This window comes from Topomyia yanbarensis, chromosome 2, assembly GCF_030247195.1.
Source record: "Topomyia yanbarensis strain Yona2022 chromosome 2, ASM3024719v1, whole genome shotgun sequence".
Taxonomy (NCBI): domain Eukaryota; kingdom Metazoa; phylum Arthropoda; class Insecta; order Diptera; family Culicidae; genus Topomyia; species Topomyia yanbarensis.
In genome coordinates, this window is record NC_080671.1 from 184,258,091 (window position 1) to 184,275,535 (window position 17,445).

At 40.2% G+C, this 17,445-nt stretch overlaps 1 protein-coding gene across 1 annotated transcript; it reads left to right on the plus strand.

Annotated features, from left to right (window-relative positions):
- The first annotated feature begins 11,805 nt into the window (after positions 1-11,805).
- LOC131679923 (uncharacterized) lies at positions 11,806-16,973 on the plus strand. Its single transcript, XM_058960670.1, has 2 exons — positions 11,806-13,756; positions 13,846-16,973. The coding sequence occupies exons 1-2, from the start codon at positions 11,806-11,808 to the stop codon at positions 16,971-16,973; spliced, it is 5,079 nt and encodes a 1,692-aa protein (XP_058816653.1).
- The last annotated feature ends 472 nt before the right edge of the window (positions 16,974-17,445 follow it).

The following is a 17,445-nucleotide window of genomic DNA, read 5'->3' on the forward strand; positions in this document are numbered from 1 at the left end:
GAGAAATTTTGGTTTTTACCAAATTTTCCTCCTTAGGGTGAAATATAGCATAGAGCAGAATCTAATTATTTGTTTTGTTTAGAAAGGCGATACAACGTGTTTCATTTTTTTACCATCCTCAAAACAAAAATCACTATAATGCAAAAACCGTAATTAAAGCAACAAATAAAAAAATGAAAGGTATGTATTTTAGAAAGCTTGAGGCTCTTACTCTATGGAATGATTTTTGTTTGGATGAAAACACAGATATTTTCAAGACGCTAGCCACTTTTGTGCGAAATGAGCGTACGGGGCTATTCGGACCCCCTATTCTATCAAACACCGTTTAGCGGCTTGCGGCTTCGCAGGCGATTGCACACGGCATAGCAACGAAAATACATGATGCGCCAATCGACAGCTGTGAATAACCAAATGAAGTTTTTGTATCGGCATTTATTTATTTTTTTGTTTCTTAAGGAGTTTCTCTAATATATATTTCATAGGTAAATACATTGTAAAAAAACTAAAAAAAAATGACGGTCTGAATTGCCTCGTAGGGAGGTTCGAATCACCCCTACATTGTAAAAGGATAGAAAAACGTAGAGTTTTGCAAATCGCCACATAGCGCTGCCATGGAGTGGCGCAAATGAACCTTAATGGCACCAAAATGTAGCTCAGGTTTCAAACTAACAATTAGGACTTTTGACCGATTATTTTTTTCACATCTATCCACTTAAAAGGATGATTTGCTTAGGTAGGTCCAAATAGCCCCAGGTTCCCCTATTCACAAAGAAAATTGTATTTTTGACCTCAAATAGTAAGAATAATAAAAATATGTCAAAAGTTGTTGTTAAGAAAATTTTTTTATTGAAAGCTTCTCCATGATCCAAATACACTGAAAAAGTTTCTTTTACATCTTTAAAACGATGAACACTATATTTTTTAACATTTTATAATTGAGTAACGCGAATAACTTTTAAAAAGAGCGTAATCACACGAATTAACTGTTAGAACAAAATTCCAAATATCTCGAAAACTATCGCATTTTGGAAGATTTTTGTTAAATACATTTTATTTAAAATGAGAGTTAAAATTATATTCTGTAATAAAATTACAGTTTTGTATGTCAATTAGCATGAAATTTAAAAACGTGTATAAAGTTACTGCTAGAAAAAACTTTTTTACCGATAAGTTCCCCATCATACAATCACATTCAGAATGTTTCTTTTCTCTTGAGGTTTTTATTGACAAAATTAAAAAAAATGGGTTTTTTCACAATTTAAATTTTTCATATAAATTTTTGATTTTGTGAAATATGACACAAATTTTTTTTCAGTGTATATTTTTTTTCGCAAATCAATATTCATTCCCTGAAACTCGTTCTCAGAAAGTTTTGCTGTATAAAGTACAGAAATCGAACAAAAAAAAATTGAAATTTATGCACGTGCAAACGTTTACGCCCTTTTAAAAAATTGCTCTTGAGTCAAAAAAATGTTTAGACTTCCATGCCGATAAAATGTGTAAAGTTTCATAGGAATCCAAGATGGTCGATCAGGATTTTAATTATTTTCGGACGGATCTTCGTGGAATTCCTCTATAGCCCAATTACCAATCAATATAAAGTGTCGCAATAATTAACGACGCACTCTTAGAAATTCGTTTTAAAAATTTTAAACATCACAGATCACATGCTACTTAGAGAACGACTACGTCATTTACCTTAAATTCAACCATAAGATATTTCTATAAGAATTGCTTCAGGATGGGATGATAAGGATATTTGTGGACAAACTAGTATTCCTGGAGCATTAATGCTTCTGGGCTGCAATATTGGATTACTATACACTCAGGTTTTTTTTACGCGGATGATACAGGCCGCGTAAATGAAAACCGCGTGAATTTCAAAATCCGCGTAAATAAGACCCGCGTAAATTTCAAAGTCCGCGTAAATGGAAACCGCGTAAATTTCATAATCCGCGTAAATGAAGACCGCGTAAAATTAAGAATCCGCGTTAATGGGAACCTCGTTAATGGATACCGCGTAAATTTCAAAATCCGCGTAAATGAAAACCGCGTAAATTTCAAAATCAGCGTAAACGAAAACCGCGTCAATTTCAAAATCCGCGTAAAAAAACCGCGCAAAAAAAACCGCGTAAAAAACCTGAGTGTAATTTGTTGTGAGAATTGTTATGTCCAACTTAGCCAATGCATCGGACACAAAGTTCAGTCGTCGGGGGAAAGCCCAAATTTAAAAGTAAGGTAGGGAATATGGCTGACAACTGTCGGATTGAAACACTTCATTAAGTGCTATAATGTAGTTTTCTAGCTAGATCATGTAATTATGTTCCGAACAACTTCAGGGCTATAAATTATGGAAGAAGTGACAGCATTATGCTAAGTGTATCATTGCAGTTGAATTAATTATTCACGCTTCGAAGTAGCCAGAATGCGACTCTCGGCAATGCCTTTATTGGTCGTTTCATCATAATTTTCACGCCGTCATACCGTAGCATAGTAGGAGGCTGTCAAGGGATTCACCCAATCTACCCCACAATTTTCACGAAGCGTGAATTCAGGCGCAAATCCTGATAAGCTTTTCCTTCGCGGTACGCTAATGAAGGGCTCGAATAATCCACTTAAGAACCAAGCTGGACTAAAAGTTAAAAATCATCCCATTCTGGCGATGTGATAAGAACAGAGGCGGTGACTAGAAGAAAAATCTTCGTTATAAAGTGGTTTGTAAATAGCATTGTTTTGGAAAAATCTCACCCCAAATTTGCGATTATATTTTTATTCATTTTTTGGCTTATGTCGGTACCGTTACACACCCGCAACAGACCAGACAATTATATCGCTGTGAAAAGACGCGCTTAGAAAATCACTTCATCAAGGGAGGAGTGCTCTACGGTGCAAAGCGATGTGGAAATATTTCTCTAAGGAAGGGAACACTCTTTCCAGCAGCTGGTGGCACGACGCACAGTGGCTGGAGGCTGGCCAAAACCTCGAAAATTTATATTTGAAATATTGATATTTTATATTTTTCCTTAATTTCTCATGTATTGAATGACGTATATTCAAAATTTTATAATCATTGGATAAGAACAAGATTTTTAACATGAGTTTAAAGGTAGCAAAGTCCGGACTTTTTAATGATTTTCATTTCCGAAACCACCATTGATCTGTTCACTTCAAATGCATGTTGCTCTTTTGATTTTGGTCCGATTTTAGCAAAACTTGTTTCATTGTGTAGAGGAACGAAAGAACTTGGATAGTGAAATACATTTGGTAAATTTGCTTGGAACTATGACTTTTTCGTTTAAATATTTTTGAGGTGGCCAGATCAAAAATACTTTCTTCACTAATGTATTCTGTACAAATTTCGGAATCATTTCGGAACGGTCACATAGTATACATTCTATGGGAAATAACCTCTACTTTTCGAATATCATGGTCTCGTTCTGCGCCTAGGTGCGCAAAAAGGTTTAGGGAGATTTTGAAGCTTTGTTGCTGATATGGAGGCGCATGGTGTTTTGTCTAAAATATTTAGACAATCTACAGTAAACCAACGCGTTATACAATGGATTTAAAGTAATGATCTTCATTTTTTATGGTATTGCTGACATTGGTGAACAGTAACGGAAAATCTATCATGAAAACGGGATCATAGTTATAAGAAAGGTTCAATGACACTGTATGGAAAAATGCATTTAATATTTTACGACTTTTGACATAAAAAATGAGCTCAGCACCTCAAAATTAGCTTAAATTGAGACTTTCAGCCAAATTAGGTAACATTCGAGGTTTTGTCCGACTTTTTTTTGAAGACCCGCCACTGTGCGACGCCGTGATTTGCTCGTTACGGGCCTACGTTTGTGCACTGTGTTGGGTAATGTACACTCCGATTAAAATTGAATATTAAAATAGGCACAAATTTGAACTTAGAACAAATTTGATACAATACTTTCTATTGATAGAGTACAGTGATAGAAGATAGACTTAATGAAGACTTCACTTGGGCAGTTTTTGAAAGCTTGTAAAATTATCCACAAACAAACATTTTTATAATCAAAAAACGAACTTGAAATGCAAAATCAAAAAGGGAAAACATTGCATGCGACGAAAGTTTTTGAGTCATTAATCCAAAACTCCAGGAAAATTGTTTTCGATTTGTAATCTACAAAAATATAGAAAATATAACACACATTTGCGCTCGGCCTCCATGGTTTTGTTTTTGATATGTCTCCGTATATCAAGGATCATGCTGCGAAAACCTCTGTGAGACTGTCCCATTCGCTTCTACATCTGAATCCTACTAGAAAGTTTGAAGCGTTCATAGCAGCAAAAAGGAGAACAATCGCCCAGTTAAATGTTGGGCGACGACGACTTCCCACCCCGAGCCTAATTCAATGAATTTAAAATAATTACGCCACATAATATAGGGGGAGAAAGTGGCGGGCGGGTGCGAAAACGCGGGTTCGTTCGACCGGGCGTCGTTCACGAGTGGAAATAGGGGTTGCACGTTCTACTTCCGCCGTTTTCGTGCGTGCGGTCGCTATGTATGGAGGGCATGAAAAGTGAAACAGATATTTTAACGCTATAAATTCTGATTTGAAACGTTTACGCTTCACTGTGCTCGAAAGGGGATTGAAATCAAGGCTCTCGCCAGCAGCCGTACCGGAGATTCCGCTGGCAGTACGTTCGCTCGTTACGGCATAACCAGGGGATGGTTTTTCGAGTGCGCTCGTATACAGGTTGTTCCACTACTTTGCGGCGCGGGAGGGAGAACGACTGGAAAATTGGGGGAGAACGATAAAAAGCGAAAATTATACACCTTCCCGTCGGTTGCCACCGTCGCCACTTAATTTGATACGGAAGGAAACTCAACAAATCAAATCATTTAGTTAACAATTTGTTGTTTTTAATTTAATTGCTATTATGTTTTAGAGTGTGCGGGATTATGTCAAATTAAGTGAGCATTTATTCACTTCAATCAACAGAACTCATTCGGACTTGATGAGTCTGTTCGTGGTTACGGATTGTGTGGGAAGGTCGAAATGATGGGACATGAAATAAATTTGACAGGAAAACCGTGATAAACCGTGGGGAGACCGAGAATAGGTAAAACAAGTTTATCATTTTTAACTATAATTTCTCTAAGAATAATCAGTTGATGTTTTTCTTCATTCAGTGCAGTTAAAGTACATTGTGCATCGTGTCAAGAAATAAGTGTATACAAAGTTTCTTTTTGTATTTGCATGTTTATTTGAAAAATTGTGTTCATCTGATAATAAGTCTTATTGAACTAAATTAAAAATAAGTAACGGCAAACGGCGACGAAATTATAATGAATTAGTATCGAAGTCGAAGTGCTCGGGAAACTCGTTAAAGTGACGAACCATCGCTAAAATCGGACTATTGGCAACGTAGTTAGTGTTAAGCATTTCGATGTGTAGCAATGTTCGAGGGTGAAGAACTCGGATTGGGGCATAGAGATTGATTTGTCCTGGAAGATCGGGTACATCGTACTCAGCCAACATAAACTTAGATGTGAAAATGGCCTGTGAACCGTGTCTACGTTCTTGCAAAGTATGTAGTCCTAATAGCCTCTAACGGTTTTCATTCCAAGGAAATTAACGTAAAGCATGTTGTGTAAACTTGCACTGGACAGCTTCAATCCTTTCACCCACGTTGCACGATAAGGGCATAAGACGATATTTGCACATTCCAACTGCGAGCGCACCAGTGAGCGATAGAAAGACTTAAAACACAAAGGATTCCGAAATTCGCAGGAAATTTTGAACATAAAACCCAGCAGTCGATTTGCTTTGTCAATAGTTACTGATAAGTGAATGGTATAAGCCAGACTTTCATCAAGAATAACGCCTAGATCTTTTACGTGCTCAACGCATTTCAGCTGAATTTCAGCGTTGTTGCAGTTGAAATTAAGCATGTACCTTTGATGATGAAAACTGATGACAAAACATTTCGCGAATCTAAGGATCAACGTGTTTCTTTGACACAATTTGTAAAATGAGTCAATGAGACATTGTAACAAAATTTAAATCCACCTAGTGGTGCAATTGTGCCTTTCTCATTTCTCCAAACTATGATCCATGACAAGTGTTCAATATAATTTTTGAAATGTGTATTACATAAAGTAATGAGTCTATTTTCGGCATGTTTTATATCACCCTACCCATTTGAAGCCGTTGATTAGAACGGCGTCTGCCATCTTTGTTCAACGCATTAGCTCAAAAGGCAGGTTGACAGTTGGGACGATTCGAATTTTCGTTGCGCCGAAATACGAGGATTTCATTATTTTCAGGGCATTTCGTCGCTGTTGTGCTATCTTATGACAAACGCCATTTTGGGGTAAACTGAGTTAGATATACCACATACCTTGCCTAAAAAATCTCTACAAGGTGGCGTTTTCAGAATTTTGATATTCTGCTTGGTTACTGAGATATAGCGAGAAACGCGCTGCGAAATTTTTAATTTTTTGCTTCAAATGACTGTGTCTGAGGATTGGCTCAAGTTATCTTGAAGCATATGAGGTTTTTATGTGTAAAACTATCTGAGAAACACAATGGTATAATCATTTTCAAAACAAAATCACAAGAATTGTGAGTTTCAATTTTAAACTGGAAATATAGCATATTTGGCAACACTGTAACCAAAAATTACTATTTTTTTACATTCCCTGACTTATTTCCTTCAAAATGCATCCCACCGATTGGTTATAGACCAAATGAAGCCAAAGATATGAATAAAAGTTAATAATGAGTTGATGATTTTTTTCTATGGAAAATTTTCCATGCACGATTATGAAACACCATACAAATTTTGTCATCAATACACACCTATGACACGTGTGAGTGCGATTTTTGTTTACATTTATAGTAAAAACTCGCAACATAGTCAACCGATCTACGTAATATTTGAGAGGTTAATACAGAATAGAAAGACGCATCAATTGCCTTCTTTGTATTGTTTATACCATTTCTAAGTTTCAAGATATTCAATCTCAAACTTTAAAAATAGTTTTTCTCGAAATTCGCTAAATGGCACTTATCATAAGATACCACAACAGCGACGATTTGTGTTATTAGATTGGTTTTTAACAACGAAGTAAAGCTTTTGATACACATTTATACACATTCCATCCATTGCATAGCGAGGGGAGAATTTGGGATGTATGGGGTGATGGTCTAAGGGTGGTGTAATGAGGGGTGATCTGAGGGGGTTTTTAAGGTGATGATTACGGGGGGAGGGTGATCAGTGGGTAACCCCTCTCCGAACATTCCTAACTTCGTTTGATGTATTTCCAACGAGATCGGTGCAAATATAAAGACAAATCGAGCTGTATCATAAACTCAGAAAGAAATGAAGGTGGGTTCCTGGTTATTACCTGAATAACAGTAAATAACCCTTGGATTCTGAGGATAAATTGTAAAATGAGACCACAGATTTCAGACGATCATTTATTCAATTTATTTTTTTTTCTTTGCCATTTCTACCGTTGCCTTGCATTGTGACGATGATTTTGGCGGATTGCACACTGACTTCATCATGTTTGAATGCTGATTATCTAATAAGAGTTGCTTAGGAAATGGTAAGTAGGAATTCATACCAATCCGACCCATATTAAAACCTCAACAGCATGATAGCCATCATTGCCGGCCGCCCCCATCTCCACCGTTCACGGGGAAGGATAAAGGATAAGGTAGACAGGAAGTGTTGATGCTTCACCTACTTAACAGAAGTACGACGATTCATCAGACTCTTCCATAGGTGTCGCGGAGTTGGTAGTTTGGAAGGGTGTCAGGTCTAGGATTCGCTCCAAGCAAGCGATGCGACCTGTAAAGCATATTTTATTAGGTAGTTGTTTAGTTAGTCTTCGAGTGCACAATCACTCGAAAAAGAGAAGATCTTGTTTAGTTTTTGGTTTTTTTAAACTCTGGGCAGCCGGCTACCGAGAGTATACTATGTTCCCTAAACAAAAGCAATTTGAACTCCACACAGCCGACCGTGGGAGTATTGCCTAGAAAAGCTAATCTTATCTGCGTAATGGGCCGGATCACTATTCATTGCAACAGTATTTCGCTACTTCTTCTCAACGATATATTTATTGGCTTGAAAACTACCAAGTGATAACATATTGCACAGGCAAAAATAGCGCGAGATGTTATAAATCAAGGAAAGTATTTCTTATTTTCCATATCGGATTGATTGTGGAATACAAGTATGCGAGCGATAATAACGAACACTGAAGGGAAATATAAAGGACTGTTAACCTGATGCACGGGCTTGTTAGCAATAACGGAGCTTGAAATTAGGTTCATAAAAACAGACGCGGCGAATTTTCAATACGTATTGACCCGTGATCATAGATACTAGTCAGATTATTCGTATTGGGGCTAATTTCCGATCAACTATTCATTTTTACGGCAATGTTTTCTCGGCTAGATCTGTTCGCACCCTCTCATTCTGATACTATCGGCAGAAGGCTGATAGCACCCAGTCATCGCCGGTCTAAAGACCAAATGTCATCAATAGACTTAGACTCGCGTGGAGGCATGAGATAGGAAACATGTGAGAATTTTGTTATCCCACCGTTTGACGACCTATTTTTTTCTTTGCCATTTTTACCTCGCATAAACCAAATTTTCGGATAAAAAATAGTTGTTTTTACAAATTTGCATCACGTATTGTTATAAGATCTAGAGTTTCTTTTTCAAAATCGAGCTAATTTTATTGTACAAACGGAAATCGCCGTATTTTTTCAGAAATCTCTTCTCCAATCTGATATTTTTCACAGCATCTCAATAAAAAGTAAAAAGATCAGTTGCCAGACTCCTAACAAGTAGATTTCATAACATTGGAACACTTCTCACTTCACATTCCTGCGTTATGAACGAAACGAAAAGGTGGCAATATAGTTGCCATCGCTTTATAAAGGGTTAAGACTATAAGAATATGAGAATCGAGTCAGTAGTATATGAGAAACAGGCGTGAATCTAATTTCGGAACGTGGCCATTTCCTCGATTTTCGGGAATACTGAATGTCAATGTGGTCGAAGAGCCATTTATTTGCAATTATTGGATTGGACCAACAATTTTCAACAATTTAAATCTCATTTCAATTAGTTTTGAATTATTTACACACTTAATTTTTTTGCTGCATCTCAGCTTTTTTGCATCTTTTGCCGAAATATCAACAGCTGAGATTCAGCAAACATTATTTTTTGCTGAGATCTCAGTAAAAGTGACGTTTGAGTTCTGAGACTCGGAAAATATTTCACCGAAAATCAGCAAGCTAATTTCACCTCACTGAGATATCAGTTTCTAAATTTTCTGACTACACAGCTATTGGGAAATTACCGAGCCGAATTCAGTGTGTGTATATACATTGTTTCAAATAAAAACCACATAATTCCAAAGGAGCGGTGGAAATCAATCATTGTTATGCATGTTTCTGGGAGTGAGTAAAAAAATCAATGCAATCCAAGAAAGTTTTGATTCTTAGGTTTTCACTCCTGGATTTGGCTCCTCCTGTTCACTACGGTTTGTGATTCTTGTTTTGTCGCCGCTTATAGAACAAATTTAATTTCAAACTTAGCTAACAGTTCTTCGAGATTTGTACGTTTAATTTCTCAATTATTCCAGCAGCACGTATATTAGAGTGACAGGAAAAAATGACCCCTATCGGCCCACCTCTGAGTCGATTACGGGTCCCACAAGAAGTACTTGGACCAAATTTGAAGCAAATCGGACAAGTCTAGCTACCGGACCAACGTGCCTGAAGTTTGTATGGGATTTTTCGACAATTTACACGGAGAAACCCCACTAGCTCGCATTTTGTGACCTGTGATTTCTTAGGTCACAATATCGTAGCTTTGGTCACTGAGCCCAGCTTGTATATATTTGTAAATATTGTTATTTTTTTGTCGTATAAATAAATAACAGTGTACGGTCTATCCCGTGTATTTGACGACGCCTGTTCTTTGTTTATACATTGAAATTATTGTTCGTAAATGTCTAAGTAGAATTTAAACGTCAAACCGTTACTACTCCGTGCTTGCATGTTTGAGTCGCGTTTAAGTTCTGCTTAATAGCCCAGGTTGGTGTCAAATGTACGTTTCGTTATTTATTTGTTCAGAGATTTATTTACTTATTTATTTATTTATATATTTATGTGCTTATTTATTTATTTATTTATATTTGTTATTTATTTTGCTTGTTTATTTATTATTCATTTTGTTATTATATTCGTTATAATTGTTCATTATAAAAAAAAATCAAGGAAACAAGTACCGCACGTTTAGCATGTCAATACATTGTACTAAAATTTGAGCATATTTCGTGACACCAACCAAAACGATAAAATTTTTGTAAATGTCAACCGTCATCGTCCTGTCATCTCATCATCACCGTCATCAAATGCGGGGTGGGATGCGAGGAGGCGCGGTGGGTATATTTTGGAAAACGGACAGGGCAAGGATAAAATCTACCGCGAAAAAGGAATGCGGTCTCTAATAGTGAATTGACCCGGAGGAGTGACGACCAGCAGCAGCTAGTCATACGCCCATTGTGACCGTGCGTTTCTTCTGTAAAAAAGTTTGTGTCGATCCGTAGGATCTTGTTGACCGTTCAGAACATCCACACGATCGTTTGGTTCTGTTCGGTTGCTCGAGCGGGATAAGTGTGGCTACCGGTTTTTTTGTGAATTAACGACGTCCGACGCGAGTGCACAAAAACGGTCAGTGATTGGCAAGCCAAAAACGCCATTGTGGACGCCTTTACCCAAGTACCGGTAGGGTAGGGTCCATTCGACCGAAAAACGTTGAAAATCCCGCTCGATTGATAGACACTCGTGTGTGAAAAGTGCGCGCAGTACCACTCCCCGGGTCCCGTAGTGAAACGCAGGCCTCCGCTACGAATAGGTCGAATTGCTGCTTCATCTGGAGTCCCCCGTCGCCATCGTCCGTTTGTTCCTGCACCACCATCGAAGCCCATCCCGCATCCAGCCTGAAGAAAGTCGACCAACGATCATCACGGCCGCAACGGTATCGCCAGGAGAAAGTTTTGGTCAATAAAAGTGCGCAAGTAAAAATTCAAAAATATTTTCTGTTTGTTTTCAAAAGAATAATTAATAATAAATTACAAGTGTAAGGTCTCTATATACAAGTTGTGTCGTCCATTTTGTTTATAGTGTAGTCCTTTTTGGTACTTGTTTCCGCCGAAAATTATTTACGATTCGTTCAGTGACCATAGTGTGGGAAGAAAAGTCCGCCCAGTGTGAATTTCTCCAGGAGACAATAGTGAAACGACCCTAATAGCTGGTGAGTACAGTGTGGCCCCACCACCACAAATAAACGTTACGAAACCGATACGTAACAATTGGCGCCCAACGCAAAATAAAAGAAAAAGTGATTTGTTTCCAAGACCAGAAGCAAATCCCTTTTTCGTTGTGTCTCCCGGAGAAATTCAATTCACATTGTTCACTTCATTAATCGCGAAGTCATTGGGTCGATATCCAAACTTGAAGTTGATCCTGAAAGTTAATTATGATTAGTGGAATTGCGAATTGTAGCGAGTGATGAAAAATTGTATATCTGGCACGCCGTCGTTTGCTAGTGCTTGAGTAGAAAAATTGATCGTTTGTTTTGAACATATTTCATACACAGGTAGCATTGATCGGATTGAATTTGACATTTACTAATACCATTACATTTGTTTCTTGTCGGGTTTTTGTTTACTTTTCTAGCGGGTGTTAAAACTATTTGTGGTTTGTGATAAATTTGTTATTTTTTGCCTTTTTATACAATGGCAATGGCACAGCTCACATTCGATCAAGCTAGTGAGTTGATCCAAGGTTGGTATTTTGATATGAGTGTGGAGTTTTTAGCCGACGATGAACTGAATTATGAACTGACTGCCCGTTCTGTCAGTTTGTCTATCGGTCTCGATCGCTCACGAAAACGCAAGTGGCTGCGAGACCAATTGAAGGTGGAAAGGGATGATCCGTCGGGAAAATGCCCACGAAGAGTAGTGGGTGATCCTACTGTGGAAGTCGAGGTTTGTACGCATAAGTTTAAAGAGTTAAAAGGTTGTTTGGAACAGGAGGATTTAGAGGAAAAGAAGGTTTGTTTTACTAGAATGGTACATGTCGGTATGCGTTTAGTGACTGTGTTAAGGGACTCGCGGGGGTCGCCTAACCTGCATAGTCAGTTGCAAAATACGGTAGTTGAGTTAGCGGAGATTGTTGATAATTTCTTTCGGGGTACTGCTTCGTCTTCACAGGGGGATCAGCAAGAGGGAAATGATCTTTTAGCTCTGTTGGATGCAGACAAGGCAGATGAAAATCCTAGACCGAGAGTTTCCGTTCTCAGTCAGGATGATCTTGAGTGGATCCATTCGTTGCAAGCGAGAATTACGGATCTAGAAGCCGATTTAGCTCGACGAAGAGAAGTAAAAGATGCTGTAACTCAAACTCTTCCCGATCATGCTCAATTTACTTCATATTCACAACACCCCGATACAAATTTCAGAACATTTCAAAACTATAATTTTCCGCCAACAAAGCCTTCCAATTCATTCGATACTTCATCTAGTTACCATAATTTTCAAAATATCCCAGATCGTACATTACATTCTAACAATATACCAATTCCCAACAATACATACAATATTCCCTATCATCCGACGAGAATTTCTAATCCTACTGGAGCAAATCCCGAGATGTACAACCATGCTTCGGCTATCCCATCTTTCCCTAAACGAAATTCACCTCCCATGTATAGTGGTGTTCTACACAATCCGTACCCCGCACCGTACCACAACCGTCACACTCTTCCTGTGTCCAAATGGAACATCACTAAATACAGTGGTGACGATCAAGGGCTGAAGCTAAATGAGTTTTTGGAAATTGTACAGGCTTTATCCCAAGCTGAGCATGTGTCGGAGGTCGAGCTTTTCGAGTCGGCTGTGCATTTGTTTGTTGGTTCAGCGCTCAAGTGGTATATGGCACAAAGAACCACTGGTAGATTGATGAATTGGCAGCATTTGGTATTTGAATTAAAACGCACCTACATGCACCCTGATTTGGACGCGTTGATCAAAATGAAAATTTACCAGCGTCGTCAACAAAAACATGAATCTTTCCACGAGTACTATTTCGAAATCGAGAAACTGTTCAGAACCATGAGTGTTCAGATTCCCGATTACGAAAAAGTACAGATTCTACAGCAGAATATGCGAGTAGACTACAAGCGACAAATGACATTTATTCCGATAGTCGACCTTGAAACACTTGTTGCTGCTGGACAGAAATTAGATGCATTAAATTTCTCGGCATACAACAAGGTTTTCGGGACGGACAGGAATGTCCAAGTGGTCGAAAGCTCTGAAAACAATTCGAAGAAAAAAAACAAGAACCAATCCCAGACTCAACAGGTGATAGATCAAACCGCAGCAGTGTCTCAGGTCAACCAAAATAGAAACAGTTCACACACATCCACTAATTCGTCTCGTCCCAATCAACTTTTCAACAAAAACAACCAATCCTTACCGAACACCCAAACGAGTCAAAATTCGTATCAAAATACCGCCCGACCAGACCCGGTCGCGGTGCCATCTGGGTTCAATTCTCGTCCACAGTTCACGTTGGAAGAATTGATAAACACGCACATTCCCCCACCGGCCAATACCTGCTACAATTGCGGGAGGATTGGTCATCACGTAGCGATGTGTAGACAGCCTCGGGGCATATTTTGCAGTACGTGCGGTCTTCGCGGTTTTCCGACTAACTATTGCCCGTTTTGTTTAAAAAACGGACCAAACGCGAACCAAAATCGTCGTTCGCAGACACCCAACGCGTAAGTCAAGACCGTTTTCTTCAACGTACGCCTCCCCCTTACTGGGTGCAGGCCACCAGAGATATTTACCCAGAGTCTACGGAAATTCTGCAAATTACCTACCCTGTCCCCCACGACAACCGGCCGTACGCACACGTAAAGATTTACGGTTACCCGGTACGTGCTCTCTTGGACAGCGGTAGCAATCACACGCTTATCAGCGAATCTCTTTTCTCTAAATTAAAATTCAAAAAGTTGCATCGCCCTTCCAAAAACGTGATTCTACGGTCTGCAAGTGGAGACGAACTGCAAATTAAAGGTCAGGCTCATCTTCCATTTGCCTTCCAAGGATGTGTGAAAATAGTTCCTACTTTGGTAGTTGCAAATCTGTCCATAGATTGTATCTGCGGAATGGATTTTTGGAGGAAATTCAAAATTCAGCCCGCGATGCAAAACTGTGGAGGGATTGAGTCCACTGCGTCGGCATCTATTACCGAACACCCTAGTTCTGCAAATATTTTGACCGATGATGAAATTATGGTGATCGAGAACGTCAAAAAACTTTTCCTTCCTGCTCAAGAAGGGAAATTGACCCTGACCAACCGAGCTCAGCATCGTATCGTGTTGGGAGAGGAATGGAAAAATAAACCACCAGTCCGCCAGTTTCCATACGTGATGTCTCCGAAGACGCAGGATCTGGTAGCCGTCGAGCTGGAACGACTGTTGGGTTTAGGGATTTTGGAACGGAGCAACTCGGATTGGTCGCTTAACTGTGTGCCGGTCATCAAGCCCAACAAAGTTCGGCTCTGTTTGGACGCGCGCAAGATTAACGAGCGGACTGTTCGGGATGCTTATCCGTTGCCTCATCCCGGTCGAATTTTAGGTCAACTTCCCAAGGCTAAATACCTGTCCACGATAGACCTGTCTGAAGCGTTTCTCCAGGTTCCATTGGACCAAGAATCGCGGAAGTACACGGCCTTTTGTGTACAGGGCAAAGGGCTATTCCAATATACACGGATGCCTTTTGGGTTGATCAACAGCCCTGCTACGTTAGCACGACTGATGGACAATGTCCTGGGCCACGGGATGCTTGAACCGTACGTCTTCGTCTATCTCGACGACATTGTTGTGGTGACGGAGACATTCGAACACCATGAACGCCTTCTAGTGGAGATTGCACGTCGCTTAAGGGAAGCAAACCTAAGCATAAACCTCGAAAAGTCTAAGTTTGGAGTGTCTGAGATTCCCTTCCTGGGATATCTCCTTAATACAGACGGTCTTCGAGCCAACCCGGAAAAAGTTCGTCCTATTGTCGAATACGAACGGCCCAATACCGTAACAAAACTAAGGAGATTCCTAGGAATGGCTAATTACTATCGGCGCTTCATCTTAGACTTTAGCGGGGTGACCGCTGCACTCACAAACCTTCTGCAAAGCAAAACGAAAACCATCCGTTGGAACGATGACGCCGAACAGGCATTTTGCGAAATCAAAGAGCGGCTGATATCTTCACCAGTCTTGGGCAGTCCTGATTTCAGCAAGGAGTTCTGTATCCAAACGGATGCTAGTGACGTGGCGGTAGCTGGGGTTCTCACACAAGAACAGGATGGGGTAGAGCGGGTCATTTCATTCTACTCCCATAAACTGACAACGCCCCAGAAGAACTACCATGCCGCAGAAAAGGAAGCGCTTGCAGCCATTCTCGCCATCGATGCATTCCGTGGGTATATTGAGGGTTACCATTTCACCCTAATAACCGATTCTTCCGCGCTGACCCATATACTCAGTACAAAATGGAAGGTCGGGTCACGATGCAGCCGATGGGCGTTGAATCTGCAGCAATTCGATATGACCGTCAAGCATCGCAAGGGCAAGGAGAACGTGGTTCCGGACGCCCTCTCGCGAAGCATCGCAGCTGTTCAAGAATCGTCGTGGTACGCGTCAATGTCCGACAAAGTGGCTCGCCGGCCCAATGATTTTGTAGACTTCAAGATCGACGATGGTAAACTCTTCAAGTTTATCACCGTGAACGATAATCCCTGTGATACTCGCTTCGAGTGGAAAATGATTCCCCCGCCCACCGAAGTTCCTAATATTCTTCGACAGTACCACGACGATTACTTTCATCCAGGCTACGACAAAACCCTTGCACGGATCCGTCAAAGATTCTACTGGCCTAAGATGGCAGTTGAAATACGGCGGTACGTTCAACAGTGTGGAATGTGCAAGGAAGTCAAAGCTTCTTCCGTCCCTGTTGCACCTGCCATGGGAAACATGAAAATTGCCACCCGCCCTTGGCAGATCGTATCAGCGGATTTCATTGGCCCTCTCCCCCGCACTCGTCGCGGTAGTCAGCACATTTTGGTAGTTTGTGACTACTTTTCGAAATGGGTAATGGTTCAGCCTGTGAGGAATGTCAGTAGCGCCCCCATGTGTGCGATTTTGAAAGACCAATGGTTCCTGAGAAACTCGGTTCCTGAAGTGATAATCACTGACAACGGAAGCAGTTTCATTTCCAAAGAGTTCAAGGAGCTGTTGGATCGTTTCAAAGTTGCCCACTGGCTCAACTCACGATATCACTCACAGGCAAACCCGGTCGAAAGAGTCAACCGAACTATCAATGCTGCTATCAGGACATACGTGAGGGAGGACCAACGCCTTTGGGACACTCGTGTGTCGGAGATCGAGATGGTTTTGAATACCAGTGTTCACTCGTCGACTGGATTCACACCATACTTCATTAATCACGGTCACGAGTACTCTGAAGTTGGCACCGATCATTTACTCACCCGTCTCGATGTAAAGCTGACTTCGGAAGAGATGGAAGAACGACGATCGAAAATGTTTGAGCGAATCTACGACCTTGTCCGCAAAAATCTGGTGAAAGCTCACAATGCTTCCCAACATCGCTATAACTTACGTCACAGAAAATTTTCCAAATCGTTTGTAGACGGCCAGTTGGTGTATCGGAGAAATATGAAACCGTCAAGTGCGGCCCAGAATTACAATGCCAAGTACGGCCAACAATTTCTCCCATGCCGCATCAAGGCGAAAATTGGGTCATCCTCCTATGAGCTGGAAGATTTGAAGGGCAAAAGTTTAGGGATTTGGCCGGCTGCCCATCTAAAACCTGGTTAGCATCATTTCCGCATTGCAGCTGTACGATTTCGGAAAAAAAAAGTATAAAAAAAAGGGAAAACTGAAACACTTTATTCGCACGTCCAAATAAAACGAAAAGGCAGCTGCACTATCTACTAACACTCAGAGTCCTCCGGTATCCTCCACCGATCTCAAAGATAACGGTGCAAACTTCGACGTTCAATCTAAAACAAAACAAACAAAAAAACATAATTAGCAATCAAAAATACTTACCAACATCACGAATCATCCTATTTTCCATCACTACATAAACAATCAACATTAGTCAGCTGAGTATGAGTAGCTGTGACAGATCGGATAATAGACAATCTGACGACAGGGTTGTGCTGGGTTACGACGGGGTTACGTTTGCCCGCCGCCAGTTTTAAGTCGACTTTACACTCTAAGCGTGAATGGGTTAATTCTGCGTAACTTCATCTAGTTTTCTCCCGCGTGTCGAGAGAGTAAAAGA